This window comes from Pelobates fuscus, chromosome 8 (genome assembly GCF_036172605.1).
Source record: "Pelobates fuscus isolate aPelFus1 chromosome 8, aPelFus1.pri, whole genome shotgun sequence".
NCBI lineage: Eukaryota > Metazoa > Chordata > Amphibia > Anura > Pelobatidae > Pelobates > Pelobates fuscus.
In genome coordinates this window covers 92,343,388-92,370,056 of record NC_086324.1, presented here as the reverse complement: position 1 = coordinate 92,370,056, position 26,669 = coordinate 92,343,388, and the positions used below count along the sequence as shown (strand labels likewise).

The 26,669-nt window shown below is 42.7% G+C and overlaps 1 protein-coding gene across 1 annotated transcript in view; it reads left to right on the top strand.

Annotated features, from left to right (window-relative positions):
- Window positions 1-26,669, top strand: part of STAT4 (signal transducer and activator of transcription 4) — a 247,053-nt gene that overhangs the window by 126,087 nt on the left and 94,297 nt on the right. The window contains exons 5-9 of the mRNA XM_063430167.1: window positions 5,908-6,000; window positions 18,832-18,910; window positions 20,328-20,413; window positions 22,771-22,922; window positions 23,359-23,517. Of these exons, the coding sequence (XP_063286237.1) occupies window positions 5,908-6,000; window positions 18,832-18,910; window positions 20,328-20,413; window positions 22,771-22,922; window positions 23,359-23,517 (569 nt within the window). The remainder of the gene's footprint in view (window positions 1-5,907; window positions 6,001-18,831; window positions 18,911-20,327; window positions 20,414-22,770; window positions 22,923-23,358; window positions 23,518-26,669) is intronic.

The following is a 26,669-nucleotide window of genomic DNA, read 5'->3' as shown; positions in this document are numbered from 1 at the left end:
ATTTGAAGGAATTTCGGGGCCCCAAGCAAAACGGACATGGAGGCCCCCACATGCACGCTCAAGGTCTGGGCCCCCCAGCGCCTGCACCCGGGTCCTCCCCCCCCCCCCCCCCTGCCCACGAGTCCGCCCGCAGGGATGCAGTGTCTGCAGGGCCGGTGCAAGGATTTTTGCCGCCCTAGGCAAAAGTAAAGTTTGCCGCCCCCCATGTGACATCACAGTGCCCCACCCATATGATCTGCCATGTTAACTAACACAGTGCTGCAGTGCCGCCGTGTTTACAATAAAAGGCCTGCAGGGACAGGCTATAGACACCAGAACCACTACATTAAACTGCAGTGGTTTTGGGGACTATAGTGTCCCTTTAATGTGAGGTAAATTAGAGATTAGTGCCACGAATAATATACTAGATTGCCTACTTACAACCAGATGAGGATGATGATGGGCTTCAGCTGCCGTCTGGCTCCACTGGTCTGGTGTAGAACAGGCTCTCTGGAGGCGGTTTGTAACTGTGGTCACAAAAATCAATGTTCTGGGAGAACGGGAAGCAGCTCCCTTTTTTGAGGGCCATTTACACAGCTCAAGGTCTGGGTCCCAGGGTCCACCTTCATGTTCCACCAATGAGTTTGTTCACAGGGGTGTGTGTGTGGGGGGGGGGGGGGGGGGGATGTCCTGATGTGTGTAAGGAATGCATTGTGTGAATCTGTGTTTGTATGTGTAAGGGCTGCAAGGTGAGTTTGTGTATGTATGGGATGCAGTGTGTGTGTCTGTAAGGCAGTGTTTCCCAACCCAGTCCTCAAGGCACACCTACCAGTCCAGGATTTAAGGATTACCCAGTTTTGTCTAAGGTGTTTAGAAAAAAAAGAAAAAAACACCTTAGACACAACTGGGTCACCCCTAAATCCTGGACTGGTAGGTGTGCCTTGAGGACTGGGTTGGGAAACACTGCTGTAAGGGATGCACTGAGTGTGTGGAAGGGGTGCATTGTGTGTTGCTGTGTGTAAGGGATGCATTGCTTGTGTATGTGTGTCTGTGTGTAATGCATTGTGTGTTTTTCTGTGTGCAAGGGGTGCATTGTGTGTGTGTGTGATGGATGTCAATCTCTCCCCCTACCCCCGTCAATTTCCTTCTTCTCCCCCCTCTCCAATTTCCTTCTTCTCCCCCTCCCTCTCATTGCCTTCTTCCCCTCCAATTTCCTTCTTCTCCCCTCCCTCTCATTTCCTTCCTTCTCCCCCCTCCAATTTCCTTCTTCTCCCCCTCCCTCTCATTTCCTTCCTTCTCCCCCCCTCCAATTTCCTTCCTCCCCCTCCAATTTCCTACCTCTCCCCCTCCAATTTCCTTCCTCCCTCCCCCCTCAAGTTTCCTTCCTCCCTCCCCCCTCAAATTTCCTTCCTCTCCCCCTCCCTCAAATTTCCTTCCTCTCCCCCTCCCTCAAATTTCCTCCCTTCCTCTCCCCCCTCCCTCTCCCTCTCCCCCTCCCTCAAATGTCCTCCCTTCCTCTCCCCCTCCCTCAAATGTCCTCCCTTCCTCTCCCCCCTCAAATTCCTACCTCTCCCTCCCCTCCCTCAAATTTCCTTCCTCTCCCCCCTTTGAATTTCCTCCCTTCCTCTCCCCCCCCAAAATTTCCTCCCTCCCTCTCCCCCCCACTCCCTCAAATTTCCTCCCTCCCTCTCCCCCCCACTCCCTCAAATTTCCTCCCTCCCTCTCCCCCCCACTCCCTCAAATTTCCTCCCTCCCTATCCCCCCACTCCCTCAAATTTCCTCCCTCCTTCTCCCCCACTCCCTCAAATTTCCTCCCTCCCTCTCCCCCTCCACCCAATCAAATTTCCTCCCTCTCCCCCCCACCCACTCAAATTTCCTCCCTCTCCCCCCCCACCCACTCAAATGTCCTCCCTTCGCCGTCCCACCCACTCAAATTTCCTCCCTCTCCCCCCCACCCACTCAAATTTCCTCCCTCTCCCCCCACCCACTCAAATTTCCTCCCTCTCCCCCCCACCCACTCAAATTTCTTCCCTCGCCCCCCCACCCACTCAAATTTCCTCCCTCGCCCCCCCACCCACTCAAATTTCCTCCCTCCCCCCCCACGCACTCAAATTTCCTCCCTCCCCCCACCCACTCAAATTTCCTCCCTCGCCCCCCACCCACTCAAATTTTCTCCCTCGCCCCCCCACCCACTCAAATTTTCTCCCCCCCACCCACTCAAATTTTCTCCCTCCCCCCACCCACTCAAATGTTCTCCCTCCCCCCCCACCCACTCAAATTTTCTCCCTCCCCCCACCCACTCAAATTTTCTCCCTCCCCCACCCACTCAAATTTTCTCCCTCCCCCCACCCACTCAAATTTTCTCCCTCCCCCCCAACCCCCCACCCACTCAAATTTTCTCCCTCCCCCCCAACCCCCCACCCACTCAAATTTTCTCCCTTCCCCCCAACTCAAATTTTCTCCCTCCCCCCCACTCAAATTTTCTCCTCCCTCCCTCTCCCCCACTCACTGAAATGTCCTCCCTGTCGGCTGTCCCTGACACCCGGCGGGCGCGCGAGGGAGCACTCTCCCTGGCTGAGTGCTTCCTCTTCAGCTCCCTCGCGCGCCGCGTACTGATGCCGGAGCCGGAAGATGATGTCATCTTCCGGCTCCGGCATCAGTACAGTGCGCGAGGGAGCTGAAGAGGAAGCACTCAGAGGAGAGTGCTCCCTCGCGCGCCCGCCGGGTGTCAGCAGGGCCAGCCCCCCAGGAGAAGAGGCTGGCCCAGTGGGTACATACCGGGCCCCCTGCGACCCGGTATGTACCCACTGAATGTGGGGCCCGGACGACCTGAGCAGTCCGGGCCCCCCAGGACCGCATGCCCCTGCCGGCTCTGCTTGGGGCCCCGGGCCAGCTCGGGGCCCCAAGCAGTTGCTTGTTTTGCCTGTCGGGTAGCGACGGGCCTGTGCATAGGGGCCTAGAGTGCCCCTTCAATGCGTTTGTTGTATTAAAGAAACAAGGGCACGTGTGAGAGGCTCCATTGATAATTATGGGGATACCAGTTGACCCAATTACTCTATTATTACAACTGGAATTGTTGTTGTTCTATATAGAGTAAAGCTCATAACAGAATGTGGATTCCAGCTGGTGAATATGCCATAACCTTATATGCACTATGTTCCTTTTATTTATTATTATTCTTTCCTATGTGAATACAACTTTGTGTATTTGGTGCTAATGTGTGGAAATTATTACCCTTATTGTTATCTTGTTACCCTTGTTGTAGAATTATTAGGCCCCATTTAACTCTATACCCTTATATTTCTTTCTCATGCTCTCATAGCCTTATAAGAATGCTTTGTTCATAGAAATTGTGTGTCAACAAGAAATGTTAGGTTCCTGCTGAATGAAACATTGTAGCAGCTAGTCTTAATAAAATGTGAAGTTACTAAAAGCCTTGAGAACTAACCTTGAAGACTAACGTGCCAACTACTCAAAATGGCTGCCAAAGCCCCCCTCCCATCGAGTGAACTCCCCGTGCTAGCAAGATGGCGCTGAAATCTGGAGGAGAAGTCAGGGCCGGCGCCACCTGTAAGGCGACCTAGGCAGCCGCCTAGGGCGCAACTTATCAGGGGGCGCCGGATCCCTGTCCCCGGGGCGCCTCCTCATGCTGCGCCACCTGAGCGCTTTAACAAGCCCCAGGCGGCGCAGCACTGCTGCATGGAGGGCGGCCGGGTTTCAGTGACTGGCAGGAGGGAAGCGCAGAGCGCTCCCTCCTGACCGTCTCTCCATGTAGCGTGGCCGGGCGGCGCGGAACCAGTATAATTCAATACTTAAAGGAGGAACACTGGGAAGAAGCTTGCTAGAAGCGATAACATTAGTATTCAAAAAGGTTAGAAATATAGACAATTATGGAAACGGCAGATGAATCTCTCTTTTTAACTTAGACCTAAAAATTATTATGAGGATCTTGGCAGCCATGCTAAAACACATTGTCAGTCACTTGATTCATATTGACCAATCAGGTTCTATTGAAGGCATTGAAGCAAAAGACAATGTGATTGAAACGTTAAATTATATTTATTGTTAAAGGTTAATTGGCTATTTATGTTTACAGTCTTGAAGAGTCTGAGTTTTGGAATTGGATTTATGACATGGATTCAGACCATTTATTGCCATCCAATGGCAAGAATCAAAATTAACAGCGAGTTGTCAAATGAATTTGTCTTGACAAATTATTGCCTTTATTTTTGTGTGTGGAACCTTTATTGTCCTCAATAAGACAGGCAAAGAATAATACATCTCTAAGACAGGAGAGGTAGAAATTGCGGCTTATGCGGAAGATGTGCTGTTGTTTCTTTCTAATCCCATAATTTCACTTGAGGACGTTTGTGTCTAACTGATTTCAGTCTCTATTCAAACTTCAAAATTAATACTACTAAAAGCGAAGTGCTGAACAATCATTTATCAAAATGTGACCTGGCCCGGATAAATCATTATTTATTTATTTCATTTGTATATTGAGTTTTCATGTGCAATATACAATCTTTTCCAATGCATTGTAAAATTAGAATATGCATGTGCATGTGCATCGTAACATCAGGCATGGGCATATGTAAAAGATAAAATAAAACTTTTATATAACGATTTGTCATATATCTCAATATATCTTGGTTAGATGTAATGCACGGAAAAAAATAAAAATAAAACCAACTTGGGTTGACCATCCAACAATAACACTGGAAAAGGGTTATTAGAAAAGTAATAATAGGTAGCCCCACTGGATTTTTTTTGCCTGTTACAGACAACATAGGCTTTCTCCATAGTAAAGATTCTGCCCATTATTTTTCTAAATGTTTATCCAAGAAAGGCTGGACAATATTAATTTCTCAACAGGAGATTTACTTCCCAGAGTAACAATTCTCAGAAGAGACTTTGCTCTTAGAGGTGGCACCTTTTTCTACTTACAGCTACACTACTTATTAAAATTGATTGAAACCCAATTCATAATCCCAATGAAATTTTCCAATTTTAAAAATATGTGTGTCCAAAGGGAAACTTTTCATCCCCTCTTCCTCCCCTGTAAAAATTTATAAATGACTGATGTTATCAGAGTGTCTTGAATAGCCTGATTTTTGTAGATTACTGATAATGGAATAACTTTAGATACAGGATTAGAATAAATGTTTTGTGATGGTAAAGGACTTCAGTGAGAATAAATACACGTGCCTCTTAAGTTAGTGATAAATGTTGGAGGTGCAAATCCCAAAGGAGTGACCTTGCACATACTTTTTTTGTAATTGCCCAACTATTGCCCCCTTTTGGCAAAAAAGTTGAGAGCTTTATATATCCTACCGGATTTCCACTTGACTCCTCAACTAAACCTCATTGTTCACACTGATTTGATATTTAATAAAACAAAGCACTCTTTAATTAGTAAGTTAATTAATGTGGCTAAAGTATTCATTGCAAGCTTATGGAAAAAGAAAGATTGACCCTCAAAAGAGTAATGGATTAGTAGAGTAAACAGATGTAGGAGTATCAAACCCCTACTGTTTGTGATAGACAATTGGAATATTCAAAGCAGGGTGGAATGTGGATTATTAGACTTATTAATTGAAATTCTTATAGATTGAGTGATATGTATAATCTTCTTGGTTAAGGGAGTGAAGGTGGGTTAATGGTTTGGTGGGAGAGAGAGAAAAATAAAAATGTGAAATTTTATACGTTTTCTTTCTTTAAAAAAATATATATATTATTGTATTTGAGGTTATGGATTTATTTTTTTATGAACTCAAAACTTTACGTAACGTACTACTTTACGTAACGTTTATGTACTATTGACTCGTAACTCTTCTAAGATTTTAAGAATCTGGAATACATATAATTACTTTCCCTTCCATGCATATTACTGAACCAGATATTTATTAAAAATTCTTCTTTTTCCAGGGTCCATTTGAAAAGTCATTGCAAAGTAATGCAGTTTCCGAAAGACAGAGAGCGGTAGAGAGTAAAGTTGCTACTATTAAAAACAGTGCACAGGTAAGACCATATGGGAGGGATTTTGATTAAACAACGTGATTCAAATATTCAGTACAAAAACTCTGCTAATTAACCCCTTCAGGACCAAAGACATACAATGCCATCATTACAATCCTACAGACAGGGGTCAAGTCCTGGGTAAAAAAGTGCAGGAACTCACCCAAGATCCCCTCCCCGCCCCCTTCCCCCCCCCCCCCACCCCAAAAATGGTACGCTTGTATGCAGGGGCTGAGTAAGAGGGGCAAGGGCTGAGGAAGAGGGGCCGCTTGTGCCAGCCCTGGGTCCTTCAGGACTAGTAATGGGAACGGCGTTCCTGCTGTGGAAAAAGTGCAGGAACGCCGTTCCCACGCGTTCCTGCAGGACTCGAGCCCTGCCTACAGAGCCCCAGAGGTGGCATAAAACTTTTTTTTTCCGATCGTGGGCATGCTGTAGTATCATGTGCACAGGATTTAGTACATCATGCCCATGTGATAGTTAACAGGTGTGCACACTTTTACTATTTTGTGGGCACATTATAGTTAACTAATGCACACAATCTACTACACAGTGGGCATTACATAACTATATTGCCAGCAACAGGGATGCTAGTACTACATTCTCTCTCCCTGCTGCCTCTGTATGCTCCAGTCCCTTGCCGGGCTCCAAAAAGATGGTGGGGTTGGCTGGCCCCTCCAATGTTGTAAATATTTGATCTTTGCTATGCTTATTTTTTTTTTTATTTGACAATTTTTCTTTTTTTAAGGAGTGGGTACAGAAAGGAAAATGGGAGGTTGGGAGGGGGGAAGTTATCAGTCAGTAAGAACATTGTTTAACATTGATAATCTTGCACAGGGAAATTCCAGTTAACCAAATGTTACAAAATATTTCACAATCCCTTTTACAGTCTCCCTATTGGCCTGCTAATGATTGTTGCTTATTGAACATCATTTGTCTTCTACAGTATACCTGCTTTGTAGAGTTGCGAAGGCGATGAGTGTTGTTGTTTCAATTTATGGTGTCGGTGGCCTGTGGGGGGGTTTCCTGGTGGCATAGGGTTTGCCCTGGTTGTGCCCTGTCTCTTCCCATTCCCGTGTGCGTTATGTGTGGTGGTGGGACAGGGGGTGGGGTTTGTGCTTCCCTCTAGGGCCAATTGAATGATCGATTTAGGTTGGCTTTTTCGACCTTGGTCGTTGGGGTGACTGAAGTTGTGTTGCCTCCAGTCGAGGAGGTCCATGCTACTATCAATGGTTCTATTTTGAATATGTCTGTATGGGTTTTTGCGTGTCCCATGTTTCCCATGCTTTGGTTCAGGTTTGGTTCAGGTTTTTCGGTTTTTGCGTGTCCCATGTTTCCCATGCTTTGGTTCAGGTTTTTGTAGCTCCTGTTTGTTTCTACCACTGTGATGCATTGGGCGATTGTAGGGGGGGTGTTTTTTTTCCATTGTCTGCTTATGACAGTTAGGGCGGCTATGATGATGTGGTATGCTAGATATTTTTGATATTTTTGTGGTGTGTGTGGTAAAAGGAGAAGCACAAATGTTTCGGGCACATGTGGTAATCGAGTGTCAGTGCATTTGGTTGCCAGATCTGCTACTTGTTGCCAGTATTGTTGAAGTGCTGGGCAGTGCCACCATATGTGAATCATTGTGCCTCGTTCTTTTTTACATCTCCAGCAGACATCTGATGTTTTGGGAAAGCTGTATTTAAGGCGCGTGGGAACCAGGTACCATCTGTACAGCAATTTACGGGATAGTTCAATGTGAGTTGTGCATAGAGTTAGTGATTTGTGTGCTTTGAAAATGTATAGCCACTGGGCCTCAGGTAAAGTGTGTCCCATGTCTTTTTCCCATGCTGATATTAAAGAGGGGGGTTGTTTTGGAGCCAAAATATGTTCTGACATGTATATCGTGGACATGAGTTTCTTGGCTGGTTTGGTTGCTATACAGATTTGTTCTACAGTTTGCCACATTAGGTTATGTGTTTTTGGTTATAAGCTTTGTAGTTGGTGGGTGAACCATGAGTGCAATTGCATGTAGGAGTAGGTGGCCGTATTCAGCAGTGTGTACTCTTGTTGGAGTGCTGAGAACTGTTTTAGTTTTGGGCCCTGCATAATTTGTGACATTGATTTTATTCCGTGTCTATGCCATATTTTATAATTAAAGTTTGATATGTAAAATTTGATTGTTTCTAGTAGTAGGTGAAATCAAATCAGTGTTGGTCATTTATTCTTGTAGTCATCCAACAGGGAGAGTGATAGGGTGGTCGTGGGAAGCATGGTGGTATACTTTGGTCTTTGTGATTTTGGTAGCCAAGCCAGTGTCAGTAAAGAATCACCGTCTGTGTGGCTTTTCTCTAAGTTGAGCCATGTTGCTTGTTCTCGTTGGTGGGGAATGGCCAGTAGTGGTGCTATATGGGCCGCTCGGTAATATCCTGCTACATCTGGCATGCCCATTCCTCTTTTGTTGAACTGCTTGTACATGGTATCCTTCGCAACCCGTGTTTTTTTATTTTCCCACACATAGTTGTTGAGCAGGTTTTGGAGGTCCTGCAGGTATGTCTTAGGGAGTGTTCGAAATAAGTATTGCATTTTGGGTAGGATTACCATTTTCATTAAAACTATTCGACCCGCTCATGAGATGTACTTTCCCCCCCATCCTTGTAAAATATTTTGGATTTCGCCTCTAAGTCTAATGTAGTTTGCTTTGTAAAGCTTGGAGGGTGTGGGTGTAAAGTTTATGCCCAGGAATTTTATACTGTCTTGCCTCCAGTCATAATTAAAGTTGGCTTATAGGTGTTGCATGTCCTGTGCACGGCTGTTAACTCCCGTTGCGAGAGTTTTCGTTATATTCAGTTTGTAGTAGGAGCAGTGGCTATATTGGGTGAGAATTTTATAAAAGTTTGGGAGGGATATGTGTGGGTGCTCTAAAGCGAGGAGGATGTCGTCCACAAATAGCGACAGTTTGTATTCCTGTCCGTTGGCCCGAATATATAAAGTAGCGGGGAGAGTGGGCATCCTTGTCTGGAGCCATTGGATATTGAGAATGGTTTGGAGATGAATTCCCCGTTCACTACTTTTGCAGTCGGGGAGGAGTAGAGTGCTGTAACTAATGTCAGGAACTGGGGTGGGAACTCGAACTTGCGGAGGACTGCCATTAGAAAGGGCCAGTGTAGCCTATCAAAAGCTTTTTCTGCATCTAAGGATAACATGATGCTCGGAAATTTCTCCTTCTTTATTTCATACAGTAGGTTCAGTAATTTGCGTATGCCATCTGCTCCCTGTCTGCCGCCCACAAACCCTACCTGGTCTTCTTTAATAAGTGTTGGGATAATTTGTGCTAACCTGTTGGAGAAGATTTTGGCTATGAGTTTGACGTCCGTGTTTAGTAGAGATATACGTCTGAGATTCTGGCTTTTGTTGGGTGGTTTGCCTGGTTTGGGAGGGTGGCCACATGTGCCATCAACATTTCTGTGTGCATGGTTCCGGATGCAAGGATTTGGGTATATCATTTTTGTAACTATGGGGCTAGTATTGTTGCAAATTTTTTATAGTAAAGGTTATTCAAGCCATCTGGTGCTGATGATTTCCCGGCGGGAGTGCTTGTATCGAGTCCTTTATTTCTTGTATTGTGACAGGGTTTTGTATTGTTTGTTTGTGGGTGGCCGACATCTTGGGTAGCGTAGTCGTTTGGAGGAAGTCATCAATTTCTTGTTTCGTGGGTTGATGTACTTCAGGATCATTTCTTAGGTTATAAAGCTTATGGTAGTAGTCAGCCATCTCATCATTGATATCTTGAGGATTGTGGATTTTGTCGCCTGTTTGAGAGATCAAGTATGGGATTTTGGAGTTGGCTTGTTTCTGCTTTAACATTGTCGCTAGATGTTTCCCAGCTCTGTTGCCTTGAGTGTATGTTTTCAGCTTTAATTTAGTTAGCATGTGGGCCATTTTATTTAAGGTTAGGTCGTTAATCTGTTTAGTAGTTTCTGCAATGCTTTTGGCCAGTTGTTCAGAGGGATGCAGGATGTGCGGGTTTGTCATCTTTCGCAGTTGCCTCAGGAGGTCTATGTGTTCTTTTTCACGCGTCCTCTTAAGATAGGATGCGCGGCTTAGGAGTACCCCCTCATGACTGTTTTGTGGGCTTGCCAGATGGACGTGGCTGAGACTTCTGTGGAGTCGTTGAGCTCAAAGTATTCTTGTTGGGTTTGTGTAAGTTGATTTGTAAACTTTGTGTCGTTTGGTAGTGAATCATTTAAGCGCCACGGGGGTTTTCCTTGGTACTGGTAGTGGTCTTGCATCGTTAGGGTGACTGGCGCATGGTCCGACCATACAATATTACCTATAGTACATTCCTTAATTTGTAGAAGAAGTGTGCCTGACACTAGAATGTGGTCTATTCTGGAGTAGGTTTGGTGGACACTATGCTTATTTATACCAAATATCAGATCGTTAATTGGAGGTCCATGCTGTGTAACTATAAGTCACTTGTAATTAGAAAATGCAGGAGGGTTTATTGTTAAATTAATAAAAAAAAATAATAATCAGTCTAATAAAGGATTTGTTTTACAAATGATTCAATACTAATAGAAAACTTTCCAATGGATTTATCTACAAAAAAGTCCATGGACTAATTGTGACTTCTGTAAACAATAATTTGGAAACTTTTTCCAATAGTATTAAATAATTTGAAAACCTTATTAAACTTCAGTAAGATGGCCCCACAAAGCCTTCAGTAAGATGGCCCCACAAAGCCTTCAGTAAGATGGCCCCACATAGCCTTGAAAAAGATGACCCCACATATCCTTGAAAAAGATGGCCCACATAGCCTTGAAAAAGATGGCCCCACATAGCCTTCAAGAAGATGGCCCCACATAGCCTTGCAAAAGATGGCCACACATATCCTTGAAAAAGATGGCCTCACAAAGCCGTCAAAAAGATGGCCCCTATGATAAAGAGAGACATAACTTAAAATAAACATAAAATAGGAAATACTAAAAGAAAAGAAAAAAAAAGGTTGTGCAATTTGTTCTAGTTACATTTACCCATTTCCCTAACTCAGTGGCACTATACATGGCCTAAACCACAGGACAGGAATATAGAAAGGAAGTGAAAAGTTTAGCTGAAATGCATTTGTTACATGTTTATGATTATGTGATGCCCTTTGCCCAAGGTTCAATTTACCTTCATATCTTTCAAATTGAACATTTCATGCTTCCCCCTAGCAATATATATGCTGTGTTGTGCACATTAAAATATAAAACATTTGACATCTATTACACATAATGAAATTGATGTGTTTTTTGGAAACAAATATTTGTTTAACTTTCTCAGATATGTCATGTAACAGCATAAGAATGTGAAATACAGAGTTGTGCTGTATGATTAAAGGGACACTATAGTCACCAGAACAACTACAGCTTAATGTAGTTGTTCTGGTGAGTATAATAACTCCTTTCAGGCATTTTTATGCAAACACTGCCTTTTCAGAGAAAAGGCAGTGTTTACATTGCTTCTAGGGACACCTCCAAGTGGCCACTCCTTAGATGGCTTCCTGGCTCAGGGCTGTACAGTAAGCAGTCCTGCCATTCAGCGGCCCCACGCTCTGCATGGGGACGCTGAATTTTCCTCATAGAGATGCATTGAATCAAGGTCCTGATTGGCATTTTTATGCAAACACTGCCTTTTCAGAGAAAAGGCAGTGTTTACATTGCTTCTAGGGACACCTCCAAGTGGCCACTCCTTAGATGGCTTCCTGGCTCAGGGCCAGGGCCGTCTTTAGCACGGGGCAAACGGGGCAGCTGCCCCGGGCCCAGTTGCTCCTGGGGGGCCCCAGAGCAGCTGCCCCGTGATTTGAGCAGCCCCCATGTACCCTGCGGTGCGGCTCTGGCCCGCCAACTAAGGATCCCCCCTGGGTGGCCCATGCACTAAGGGCCACCCGGTAAGCATCTTGAGCAGGGGCCCGGTCGGGCGCTGTGACGCTTAAACAGCGCGACCGGGCCCCTTCCTGTACCGGCTGGAAGGAAGTGAGTGCCGCGCGTCACTTCCTCCCACCGGAGATAATAGCCGCGCGGGAGGAGAAAGGCAGGAGGAGGGGAGTTCCAGAGGAGAACTCCCATCTGCCTCAGCCTGCCACTGGACCCCAGGGAAACCACCCTCCAGGAAAAGGTAAGAACCTGGAGGGTGGCTAAATGTGTGTGTGTGTCAGTAGTATGTCTGTGTATGTCAGTATGTCTGTGTGTGTGTGTGTGTGTGTCAGTGTGTGTGTGTCAGTATGTCTATGTGTGTGTGTATGTCAGTATGTTTGTGTGTGTGTATGTCAGTATGTTTGTGTGTGTATGTGAGTATTTGTGTGTGTGTATGTCAGTATGTCTGTGTGTGTATGTCAGTGTGTGTGTGTGTATGTCAGTATGTCTGTGTGCGTGTGTGTGTCAGTATGTCTGTGTGCGTGTGTGTGTGTGTGTGTGTGTCAGCATGCCTGTCGGTGTGTATGTTAGTATGCCTGTGTGTGTCAGTATGTCTGTGTGTGTGTCAGAATGTCTGTGTGTGTCAATACATCTGTCAGTGAAGGTGTCTGTGTGTGTTTCAGTATTACTGTCAGTGTAGGTGTCTGTGTGTGTTTGTATGTATGTATGTGTGTGTCAGTATGTCTGAATGTATATATGTATATATTTGTGTCAGTGTATGTGTGTCAGTATGTATCTGTGTCTGTGTGTGTATGTGTCAGAAGGTCTGTCAGTGTGATTGGGGGTTGGGCGTAATGGGAGGGGGGGAGGAAGGGTCAGGGCCTAGGGGGCCCACGAAAATGCTTTGCCCAGGGTCCTATTCATATTATAGACGGCCCTGCTCAGGGCTGTACAGTAAGCAGTCCTGCCGTTCAGCGGCCCCACGCTCTGCATGGGGACGCTGAATTTTCCTCATAGAGATGCATTGAATCAAGGTCCTGATTGGCCAAAATGTTGTTTGGCCCCACCCACTTGCCGATTTTAGCCAATCCAATGTTTTCCCCATGGGAAAGCATTGGATTGGCTAAAAATCAGCTATTTTGATGATGTCACCAAGAGGGCAGGGCCAGCACCGGCGGACCCATGGAGAGCTGGAAATAAGGTGAGCTTTAACCCATTCTGATGGGGCTAAGAGGGGGAAGCCACCTAAATGGTGGGTTTTCACTATAGGGTCAGGAATACATGTTTGTGTTCCTGACCCTATAGTGATCCTTTAACCAGACGTATACAAATTATGATGGTTTAAGCATAAACTAAGCATGTAAAACTCTACTCTACTCTTTGTGGTTACATTTAGTGGAATTCTGTAACAAGTACATATTTTGATATCATCATAGTCTATCAAGGTTACAACTCCATAAACACCTGCTTCTTTTCTTGGTGGTAGATAAAGGTAGATAAAGGGTGGTAGATAAAGGACTATAGCCCACAGCTGTCTAAATGGTGTTTAATGAGAAAATTAGGGACATTTTACTGCAAAATAAGCAAAGCAATTTTTCTTGCTTGGCACATTTTCAGAGTTATGCACAAAACTGAGAACCACAAATTTGCCAAAATAGACAAATTTCAAAATGTCTCATCTATGGTTTTAGTTTGGGTAATCTGACCTTAAAATTAACATTCACTTTGAATTGTCTTTGAAGTACTGACAATTTGTGTGTATCCATGTGTATTTCAAATACTACAATGTACAGGGTGCAGCATTATACAATTAAAGGGACACTATAGTCACCTGAACAACTTAAGCTTAATGAAGCCGTTTTAGTGTATAGAACATGCCCCTGCAGCCTCACTGCTCAATCCTCTGCCATTTAGGAGTTAAATCCCTTTGTTTATGAACCCTAGTCACACCTCCCTGCATGTGACTTGCACAACCTTCCATAAACACTTCCTGTAAAGAGAGCCCTATTTAGGCTTTCTTTATTGCAAGTTCTGTTTAATTAAGATTTTCTTATCCCCTGCTATGTTAATAGCTTGCTAGACCCTGCAAGAGCCTCCTGTATGTGATTAAAGTTCAATTTAGAGATTGAGATACAATTATTTAAGGTAAATTACATCTGTTTGAAAGTGAAACCAGTTTTTTGTTTCATGCAGGCTCTGTCAATCATAGCTAGGGCAGGTGTGGCTAGGGCTGCATAAACAGAAACAAAGAGATTTAACTCCTAAATGACAGTGAATTGAGCAGTGAAATTGCAGGGGAATGATCTATACACTAAAACTGCTTTATTTAGCTAAAGTAATTTAGGTGACTATAGTGTTCCTATAAAGCTAAGTTTGGTATTACTTTTACTGCCTGTCAGAAGTGGGAATAGTAACGTGTATGGCAAGGAAGACTCTATCTCACGTCTCTACTTTCTAAAGTAATTTAAGTGACTATAGTGTTCCTTTAACACATTCGTGACTTTTCACACTTAATCACAGTTGACACATCACACATCATACCAAAAGGCACACAATGCATTACATGTATATAGTTGCACCTTGTACAATGTGGCATTTGAAATAAAGCATACAAGAAAAACAAATTGAAGTAATTCTTTATTTTGATTTGGAGTGCACTTTATTTTAAAATTAAGTTATAGTTTGCTGGATCTCTAGAGGTGGCATTGGTGTAAGTGAGGAGCAATCTATTCAGGCATTTTACATGATTTCCTTATATAAGTGCTTCTTCCCTTAAGACTTTAAAGATCATGTGTCTCCTTCTGTGACCAAAAAAGTTACCACCAATGCAGGGCTTAGCTCATTAGCTCACAACGCTCAGTTGATACTCTAAACCAATGAGCATGCCCTGTGTTGCAGGGATTAGTTCAGTGGAGCTAAGCTAAGCTTATTTTAGGAGTTTCCAGCTTCATAGGAGGCGGTGACCAGCACCTGCTGAGCCCCACGTAAGCTGTCAAACCATACCATAACCACCACAACAGGATGTAGTGGTAATGGAACTTTGTGTGTTCCTTTAATCTGGCCCTGGTGTCCATATGTTATTGTCCAATGTGTCCACACATTAGGGGTCCAATTAATCACAAAGCTGCCTGTTCTTCTATCTCTGAAAAGCATTAAAGGACCACTATAGTGCCAGGAAAACATACACGTTTTCCTGGCACTATAGTGCCCTGAAGGTGCCCCCACCCTCAGGTACCCCCTCCCGCCGGGCTGGATGGAGAGGAAGGGGTTAAACTTACCTCTTTCTCCAGCACCGGGTGGGAAGCTCTCCTCCTACACTCCTCCTCTTCGGCTGAATGCGCATGCGCGGCAAGAGCCGCGCGCGCATTCAGCCAGTCTCATAGGAAAGCATTTACAATGCTTTCCTATGGACGCTGGCGTCTTCTCACTGTGATTTTCACAGTGAGAAGCATGCAAGCGCCTCTAGCGGCTGTCAATGAGACAGCCACTAGAGGCTGGATTAACCCATAGGTAAACATAGCAGTTTCTCTGAAACTGCTATGTTTATAGAAAAAAGGGTTAACCTTATGTGGACCTGGCACCCAGACCACTTCATTAAGCTGAAGTGGTCTGGGTGCCTATAGTGGTCCTTTAAGGACGTTGTTCTTATTGTTGGGCTCATGTTAAACCTGCACAGTGCATACTAATTTCATGGACAAACAAACTATACTGAGAGACGCAGAACTATTACAGTAAGATACATATAAATGGGATTCACACTAGTATAATAATCACTTTAAGATGATCCCATATTTTCCGTGTTATTTCTTTCTATTACGTACAGGGCCGTCTTTAATATTGATTGGGCCCTGGGCAAGCATTTGTTTTGGCCCCCAGAGCTCCCTGTACCCTGTCATGCAATCACGCCTTCCACCCCAACGCAGTGGCGGAACTAAAGTAGAAAAAGCCCTGGTGCAAGAATTGGGGTCCCCAATTGCAAGGTTGGAAAGAAGATAGAACCCGCTCTGTCGTGCAACTCCAACAATGCTTTGATAGCTGGGGCTCTACCTATTTTCCATGCTTGCAGGGTTGTATTTAGCACTGTATTTGAATGTAAGCATGTTCTTGTATGGAGTATGTTTGTGTGAATGTGTTAGTATGTGGTGTTAGAGTTTGAATGCAAGCGTGCATTTACGTGTAGTGCTGAATGTAGTGGTGTGTTTATATATAATTTTGGTGGTTAACACACAGGTATGTGTCACGAACGCACCCTACTTCAAGAGTGTGCGTGATGTAGTTGTGGTGGTGAAAGGGTTAGAGTTCACTATTTGTCTGCACTAGACCAGATATAATGACAAAATCCCCCGTGACATGCACCCACACTTAAACATAAAATAAATATTACTATTTTAATTCTGCCACCACCAAGACAATTTATAAATGGCATTCCTTGGTCCTCCATGTAACTTTATCAGAAAACTCACCAAATATAACTTAGCACAGTACTTAAGTAATTGCAAAACACTAATTAGTCTCTTCAGGTAACATGATTCTTTACCAGACAAAGGCAGAACTTAATAAAGGAATATTTATTATGAGCAAAAAATAGTTACAGTGCATACAAAAATATAGATGACAAACAACATTATTTACACCAACAACAGATAAAAACAAAAGGGATGAAATAACAGAAGTCCTAATCACTTACTCAGCTTTTCAAAGTAAAACTTCTACCTCAGGGGGTCTCTGGTAAGAAAGATGGTGACTCACTTAGAATTAGATTCTGTCTCTCACGCAAGTACAATGTACACCTCAGTATCATTAGAGATATACCCTGTGGATTACCACGCCTCGCCCAAAGGTGGAGTTAAGGCGTATCTATAGAGACAATAAGTAACCACCTCCTTGTGTTCCAGACCAACGTCAATCTAAATGGAAACATTTGGTTATATCTCCTCTTATGTACTTGCCACAGAAATAATAATTGCATCTACAAATGTTTTATTATTCTTCCATTCCATAGATATGTTACACTTTTTACTTGTGACCCAATATAGCGGACATCACAATCCCTTCCCCTAGGGTTAAGTTATGCCAATCATGTTTGGGCTTATTTAGAAGACGGCACTTGTCACATTCCAAATATAACAAAAATGAGCCTCAATTATTATTCTGTGGGTAAATATTAATGTTTCTACCTTTTGGATATGATATTGGATCACAAGGCTTGTTTTTTCTCTTTTCTTGAAAGCTAATGATCATTAACATATCAAAGTAATCTTGGAGCTAGGCTTCCAGGCCACTTATGTGTGACTTCTCACACCTTACAGAGCCTTTGATTAATCAAAGGATCCATCCATATGGTAAGCCATCTGACCCATTTCATATTCCTATCTCATTTACATTACCCCTTCTGTCATCTGACCTCTGTGGGGGTCCCAGCTTCAAAGAGGAATTAAGGCTATAAACCTTCTGACCTCCCATACAATCAATACAATTTAACTATTACTATTTTAATGCTGCCACCACCAAGACAATTTATAAATGGGGTGCCTTAGTCCCCCAGGTAAATCAATAATAAAACAATAATAAAAACTCACCAAATATTACTTAGCACAATATCTATGTAATTGCAAAATACTAATCAGTCTCTTCAGGTAACGTGATTCTTAACTAGACATAGGCATTACTTAATAAATGAATGTTTATTATGAGCAAAATATAGTCACAGTGCATACAAAAATATATGATAAACATATTATTTACACCAACAACAGATAAATACAAAAAGGATAAAATAACAGAAGTCCTAATTACTCTGGCAAGTAAGGCAAGGAAGGATGATGGTGAATCACTCAAAATTAGATCTTGGCCCCAATCAAGTACACCAACACCCCTCCAAATCTTTGGATATATACCCTGTGGATTATCAAGTCTTGCCCAGAGGTGGAGTTAAGGCGTACCAATAGAAACAATAAATGACCACCTCCTTTGTTCCAGACCAACGTCCATCCAAATGGAAACATTTGGCTCTATCTCCTCTTATGTACCTGCCACAGAAATAATAATTGCATCTACAAATGTTTTATTATTTTACCATTCACTAGACATGTCACACGACCCAACATGGCGGACATCACAATTCCCTCCCCCATGGTCAAGCCATGCCACTTATGTTTGGGCTTGTTTAGAAGATGGCGCTTGTCACATTCCAAATATAACAAAAATGAGGTAAAAATAGGTGGTAAGAGCACTCAATAAATATAAATATAAACTCTACCAATATTGGCATAGACACATTCCTAAAAGAAAAAAGAAAACCACAGGGTAATATAGTTAGCACATATATAAAACCATATATTCTTGGTCCAACTCACATGATTCTGAGTCGCTTAAAAAGCTGACTCAGACTAAAGGTGTAAAGCGGAGATAAATCGCTAGTATGCTGCACTCCTGTAGTGGTCAGGATCAATCCTGTTCGTATTAATAGTGGTTTCCTCCAAGATGCAGGATCAAGATAAAAACACTTATTTATTGAACGTAAATGTAAAAACAAATTAAAAAAATAAATACAGGATAAGTCCATAAGTCTTGCCACTTGACGCGTTTCGGCACAAAGCTTTCCTCAGAAGTGGTTGTTCCATCTATTTCCACGGTTTCATTTTAAACAAAACTTTTGACGCCTTCTCTGATAATTTCCGGTTCCTCCTTCCGCTTTCATCATCACTGTGCGTCTGACGTCTATATAAAGCTAACTGGGCCTATAGACGGCCCAGGTCACATATTCAAATGTACATGTTATTCATTGTGCGCCAGATAGGTAATGGATCATTACTTACCGTTTCTGAGAGATTGTTTCTCTTTGGCTGACTAGATGTTTCTTAAATGTGATAGCTCAACTCAGTATTTCTTTGTAATCATAGCAAGATAGCAGTTAAAAGTCATACTGTTGTATTGGTTTAATCTTCTTGTATAGGTGACTGAACAAGATGTGAAATACCTGGAAGATCTGCAAGATGAATTTGATTTCAGATTTAAAACACTACAAAGCAAAGGTATGCTATGTGCTTGTCATCATGAGCTATATACGTGCTTCTTATCATGAGCTATATGCGTGCTTCTTATCATAAGCTGCTTTTCTTCAATATGCAACATTTAAGTGAAGTTTGAGAACTTGACTTTCCTCCACCAAAACACAACGCATTTACTCACTGTGGGTAGATGCTATATGATAAGCTCAATGATCAGCCCGAGAACCTCAGAGTAGATGTACACCATTTCAAATCTTATAGGTGAGTGTAAGAAAAAGTATTCCTTTAGTCAGCGTATTTTTTATTTATAAAAGAGCAAAATCAAGTTCTAACAATTGCTATCCAGTCAGATATATCTCAGAAGTAGAAACAATGTACTCTTAAATTTATAAATAAAACTAATCCAGATTTTGGGATTTCAGTTTGATGCCACAGAGAAAGGTAATTTCTGAACATCCCACTTAATATTATTTTTTTCTATTCAAGGAGAATATAAGAAAGAAATCCACCCAACCCACATTTACTATACTTTCCACACATCAAGTCTCAAAGTACATTTTCCCAGGAGACACTGGCCAAGTCGTGTTCTCCCATAGACAACTGCGAACAATACATACAGACACACACAGCTACACACTCCCATACACACACAGTATACACACAGTTAAACACTTCCATACAAACACAAAGCTACACACACACCCTTCTCCCAGCACCTCTAGCATAATTAAGCTTTTTAATTAAATAACAATGCTTAGTATAACAAACAATTAAGTATGGAAAAAATAAGCAATACACAGTGCATAAACAATTCAAAAACAATCTTCCTTGTCCAACATCCGTCCCTGACCTCACAAAAAAAATTTTTTTTATTTTTTTTTTTAGCTGAAATGGCACAAATTCCTACAGACACAATCCAAAACCTTGTGACAAGTCTTCACAGAGGAGCGTGACTATTATAGCTACAAAAGAGGGTCAGCTCCATATTATTGCCCATAGTTTTTGAATGTGAGGTCAACAAACTCACATGGGTATGATGGTCAGATGTCCACATACTTGTGATCATTTAGTGTATGATAAGCCATACCATTAACTTACAAAATATCCTCTGAAATACTGACCTCCCAATAACTACATATACAGGTTTATTCACTAAACTGTGACTTGGGATGCATTATGAAAAAATATTTGCAACATTAAGACAAAAATAACCAAACTGTGACTAGAACTGATGTATTGAAGTTTTTCCAAATCTGGTATTTTTTGCCAATATTTTGCAATCTGGTTTTTAGCTCACCACTGTTAAGTGATGAGCTAGGAACAGTTTAAGTGAAAACCCAAGCACACTTGTGTTATAAAATTAAGTATTTATCTATTTCTGCCATACTTGCAAAAATGTTTATCTTCCCTGTTAATTGTTTCCCTCTTTTTTTAATTTTAGATATGGGTGACAAAAATAATATTCTAATAGAACAAGAAAGTTACAAGTTGCAGCAAATGCTCAATACTTTGGACCAAAAGAGAAAGGTTAGTAATTAGATGGCTCAGATGAAAAATGTAATAACAAATTTTTCTGTATTTTTTGCTTTTATCGCTTTCCAAGTGACTACCTCAATCTTTCCCAATATCCCTACTCGTAGCTCTCCCTTGCCCATCCTACCCTTTCATTTTATCCCATATGCCTTCCCTAAATGTGTCTCCAGGGGCGTTGCTAGATTGCAGAAACACCTGGGGCTTGAACCCACAGGAAAACTCAATGTCCCCTACAGTAACAGACAGATGAGAATATGACATGACATATCCCACCACTATATTTTATGTCCCTTCCTCTCTACCCGGGAAAAGTAAAGCATGCTGCTTCTGTTTTTCGTGATCTCAATGAAAGCATAAATTAACACAAGTACATGCATCACAGCCAGATAGTCATTGTATTGCATGCTTCCTAACTTATAGAGGGATGTGCATCAAAGTTCTGTTTCTAAGCAACCCCTCCTTACAGTTACCCTTCTCCTTAGAGGCTTAGAGGCTATTGGACACTATACTCGGATAATTTGTTTAATATCAGGCAGCTTGTTTGAGTAAAGTAAAAAGAAAAACATTAGTATCCTACTGCCCTTTGCAGTACTTGTAGAGATCCAGCGCTAAATAGTCTCACATCCACGGCTTCAGCCCCCAAATTACCATCTTAGTAAAGCCAATGCCAGCAGACTGGAATTCTGTTCAGCAGTCCCTATCCTACAATCCACTTTTTTGAATCTCCGCTCCCAATTTTTCTCCGAGTTCCTTTCTCCTTGTGATGCTCCCTATAGGTTTCTTATAAGGCAGTGTAGATAATTGTCTTAATTGGTTTTCTTGTCTAAACCAGGAGTAAAGGTGTAGTCCATTGATAATTATTTATATTTAAATGTTTAATTCAACACACTCACACATAGAAAGACTCAAACACATAAAGATACAAAATCATACCAGAGCGGGGACCCACCGAAGGGCAGGCTATTTCAGATGCTGCCCATTCTCAGTATACTCTTGCGACCCATTTTTTTACAAAATCGTACCAGCACAATTACACGCAAATACAAAGAGACAAACACACACAGAGTTTACATTAATTATGCCCCTTATTATTCTCCATGCTGCTCAGGTTTGTTATTAGCGATAAGGTCAGCAGAGTCTCCTGATCCTGATGTGTAGAGTTGAAGGAGGAGAGCTGTTTCCTTGGCTGAACAAACTCCATCCTGCTCCCCATTGGTGCATTGCACTTTAAGCACGATATTAGTTCCAGGATATGGTATTACATCTTGATTTCTACTTTCTAAAAGATGAAAACCTTGGAGTCTGTATCTGCAGTATTCTGTTTAGGCGATAAACATCTTTGTTAATGCAACCCTAGCCACATCTTCTTTGGCAGTGACTCACACAACCTCCATGAAAACAAAACTTACATTTTCCATGTTTACCTTAGAAGTTCTTATTGCATGCTTTGTTAATTATATTGAATCATACGCATGGGGCTACTGCTGACTCTAGCAGGCTATTAACAAAGAAGATAAGAAATTGTAAACTAAACACGCTGTGCAGTAACAGGGCTCCCAACAGTACAGCTTTTGATGGGACAGTCAAGTAGGGGACCGACCAGTAGACGGTTTGGCAACCTAGCATGCTTGAGGCCATGCGGACACACTCCCTTCAGTGAAGTGTCACCGTTGACACAATTTGCATCACTGGTGACTTCCCCTAGAGGTCTTTGGAGGATCTGCCCCCATTTTGACCCCCCAGAGAGTCAGGAAATATATTAGAGTGTCAAGATCAACTGATTCCCTGTATTGCAAGCTCAATCTGAATGCTATTCAACCTTCTAAGTGTAAGCTAACCTTTTAGCTCGCTGTGTGTTTCACCTGCACAATACAATATAATTATTCACTGTATATATACACACGTTTTCTGATTTTCAACTTTTGTCCACACCTCGTTTTTTTACTCCCCCTAGAAGGCCTGCCTACCATAACTGATTACATAACTTCAAATGTTTGAGGTTTGCAATTAGGGAATCTTTAAAATTTAGACCCTTTCTAAGGAAGTGTCCAGGGCTTTGAAAACTAAGTGATTTAACTCCTGAATGGCAGAGAAGTAGGCTGTTAGACTGCAGAGACATGATCTATACACCAAACCTACCTCATTAGGCTAAAACTATTTTGGTGCTTATAGTGTCCCTTTAAGAGTATTTTTAGTGGGATTAACTTTGGTGTGTGTGTGTGTGTGTGTGTATGCTGCGATCAGTTACATATGTAGGGGGAGAAATTTTTTGCTCTACTTTTTTTGTACTCCATTCTTTATGATTCTGCAAAAATGATCACACTAGTAAAGCTATATGCAATTTTTGGCAGGAAGCCCTTCGGAAAATTACACAGATAGTTGACGAAATTGACGCTTTAATGAGCAAGAAACTGATTGAAGAATTAAGGGACTGGAAGAGGAGACAACAGATCGCATGCATTGGAGGGCCACTCCATGGCAGTCTCGATCAGTTTCAGAACTGGTAACTACACTATTTATAATAGATTTACCTTACATTTAAATTACATAATTCATTAATTCTAGCTCTACTTTTAATATGAAATATAAAAAAAATAAAAAAGAGAGATAAAATATTAGACAAAGTTTTTGATTTAAAGCAGACAGTATAAATACCAAACTGTCTGTATGTTTTTAAAAACAGCATGGAATTTTTTCATATTTTATCGAATACATTTCCCATATTTCACTTGAATAAAAATGTTAAAATATAAAAAATATATAATTCATATTCAAAATATTAAATAATTGTAAAAGTTTACCCAAAATTCGTTTATTTATCCAAATATATTAAATTGGTGCCTTGATGTTTTCACGTATTTAATACCTGCAGAACATCTAATTTGGCAGTCTATGTTTATTTTACATTCCTTTTTCAACTCGTATTATTTTCTTTTAAGGTTCACTCTTCTAGCAGAAAGTTTATTCCAGTTACGAAGGCAAATACAGAAACTTGATGAACTGTGGACTAAGGTTACATATGATGGGGATCCAATTCCACAACATAAACAGTACTTAATGGAGCGGGTGATTTTCCTACTTTTAAACCTCTTTCAAAGGTATGTAGCCCAAGGGAATAGATGGATTGAAGAATGGATAGATAGATCACTCTGCCTGAGATTAGAGGGATTTATACTTCTGAGATGCACCTGTCACCTGAGCGGAAATAGCTGGCGCCTTCGACTTTTATTTTCACCTATCTTAGCCAGCATTGGGACATGTTGGTTATTTGTTAAGATAAAATAGTTTTCAGGTACTTTCAAGTGTTGAATTTGCTATGTTTCTGATGGCCCTATTAATGTGTTGATAACTCCTCTTTGGCAGAATTGTGGCTCACTGAAACGTGAGTGCTTAAATGGGGACTCCAAGCATTATATCCACTACAGCCTGCTTTAGTGGTTATGAAGCCAGGAGTACCCTGACACTTTTCCCTGGTAATGGAGCAAGTCGTTTTGTAATGGTTTGCCCTCTTACTTGGTTTCTTGCTGGGTCCTCTGTATATTATGAATCCAGTGATCTGCAGAAGCAGAAGCTGGGTGTTGATCCTGCTGGTCACTCATTGGCTGAGAGCGACATCTAGGTGTGTAGAATTTACATTAGCCAGCCTGGAGCGCTTGTTCATGTAATAACTGAGAAAAGACCTACTACAGCACAAGAGGTTTCTGCTCTGCTCCTGTCCTCCCGTCCCACCACCTGCTCCCTCGATCCTATTCCCTCGCATCTCATCCGCACTTTGTCTCCCTCTCTTGCTCTTCCTCTCGCTAACATCTTCAATCTCTCCCTTTCCTCTGGCACATTTCCCTCACCCTTCAAACAGGCAACCATAACCCCGATTCTGAAAAAGCCCAACCTTGATCCCAACTCCCCATCCAACTACCGCCCTATCTCGCTACTGCCGTTTGCCTCCAAGATCCTCGAGAGAGTTGTGTACGCCGGATTGACAGACTTTCTCGAATCAAACTCTCTGCTTGACCCCCTTCAGTCTGGATTCCGCGCTGGTCACTCCAGTGGCGTACTATGGGGTGCCACCATGGTGAGGGGTGCCATGACCCTGGTCTGGGGGCTGGAGGGGGCTATGTGAGCTGTGGCCGCACAGTGCCCCCCCATGTTAGTTAGGATGCCAGGCGTCCAGAACAGCTCTCACAAGCAAAGAGCTGCTGAAATGGCCGCACGGAGGAAAAGTGGGGGTGGAGCTAACACAAATCGGGGCAGAGCCAAACCGACAGCGGAGGCGGGGCTTAATACGGCACTTACCAGTTACTGCTGCACATGGAGGTGCAGTAAGATGGAATGTCTGCTTCTCCACAGGCTTCAGGGAAGGACTTCAGGGAATCCACTCCTCCTCCAGCCCACTGTCTGTAAGTAAGAGTGTGTGTCTGTGTGTGTCTGTGTCTGTGTGTGTGTGTGTGTGTCTGTGTGTCTGTGTGTGTATCTGTGTGTGTGCATCTGTGTGTGTGTGTGTGCCTGTGTGTGTGTTTGTGTGTGACTGTGTGTGTGTGTTTAAAACTGTCTGCCTGTAACTGTGTGTGTGTGTGTGTGTAACTGCCTGTAACTGTGTGTATTTGTGTGTGACTGCATGCCTGTAACTTTGTGTGTGTGTGTGACTGTAAGTGTGTGAGACTCTCTGCCTGTGACTGTGTGTGTGCGTTACTGTATATGTGACTGTCTGCCTGTAACTGCGTGCGTGACTGTCTGGCACTGACTGTGTGTGTGTAACTGTCTGCCTATAACTGTGTGTGTGACTGCATGTGACTATGTATGTGTGACTGTCTGCCTGTGACTGTTTGATGTTGCCTGTAACCGTGTGTGTGTCTATCTGCATACGCATGCGCACGGGGTGTACCAGCTGTGCCTGGGCACACCCTAATCCCTGCGGCACGCGCTATGTGCCTTCCTCCGTGGGCCGGTGAGGGAGATCAAAGATCTACCTTACCGGCCCACAGCAGCATGGAGGGAGGCAGGAGAGGACCCAGGGAGCTCTAGCCAGCAGCTCCGCCAGGTTCCTCTCGCAAGATCTGAGCGTTGCCACAGCAACGCTCAAATCTCGTGAGAATGAACTCTAGCCCCGCAAGCTGTGGGGCTAAAGTTCACTCACCACTGGACCACCAGGGATGGCAGCAGCATGGTCCCCCCTCCCTACATAAGGTAAGAAGGGAGGGGGGATATTAACTAAATGGCCCACCCACCTCTACACAATACACACAAACAGCACACACACACAGCACACACACACAAACAGCACCAACACACAGCACACACACACTAACAGCACCCACACACATACACACACACACACTAACAGCACCCTTACACACACAGCACCCTCACACATACCCTTACAGCACCCTCACACACACAGCACCCTTACACATACACACACACACACACACTAACAGCACCCTCTCACACAAACACAGCACCCACACACACTGCCTGCACACACACACTTTCTGCACACACACAGTGCCTACACACACACAACGTGCCTTCACACACACAGCGCCCACACACACACACAGTAGTGTGTATGTGTGTATGTATGTGTATATATATATATATATATATATATATATATATATATATATATATATATATATATATATATATATATATATATATTAAGCAGCGTCTGTTTGTGCTTCAGGGTGCACACCCTTATGCAATGGGCTGCGCACGCCTATGACTATCTGTCTGTGACTGTGTGCATGTGACTGTCTGCTGCTGCCTTTAACTGTGTGTGTGTGTGTGTGTGACTGTCTGCCTGTGACTGTGTGTGTGTGTGTATGTATGTATATATATATATATATATATATATATATAACAATGTCCAAAAGCTTGCACTCCAGTATAGTTAAAAATATATAGCCTGGTGCTTGTCGGCATCAATAATATACATGGTAGTTTTGAAAAGCACTCCAAGGACTTCATATAAGGTGAAAAATAAACTTAGCTTTATTCTGCAACAACCAAAGGTGATCGACGTTTCAGTCCTACAACAGGACTTTCATCAGGATAACAGTGCATTCAAAATGTGGCAATATATATAACAAACTTAATAATACCGGGTACATTAGTTACAGCTGAGTCTTACCTGAGTTTGTGTGTGCACCAATGTCCTGCCCGCCGAAAAAACGCGGGCAAAAAACGGATTCTGCATATTGTATTCAGCAGCTGTTGCTGCTGTGAACCTCTGCGTGTTGGAGGTTGTCAT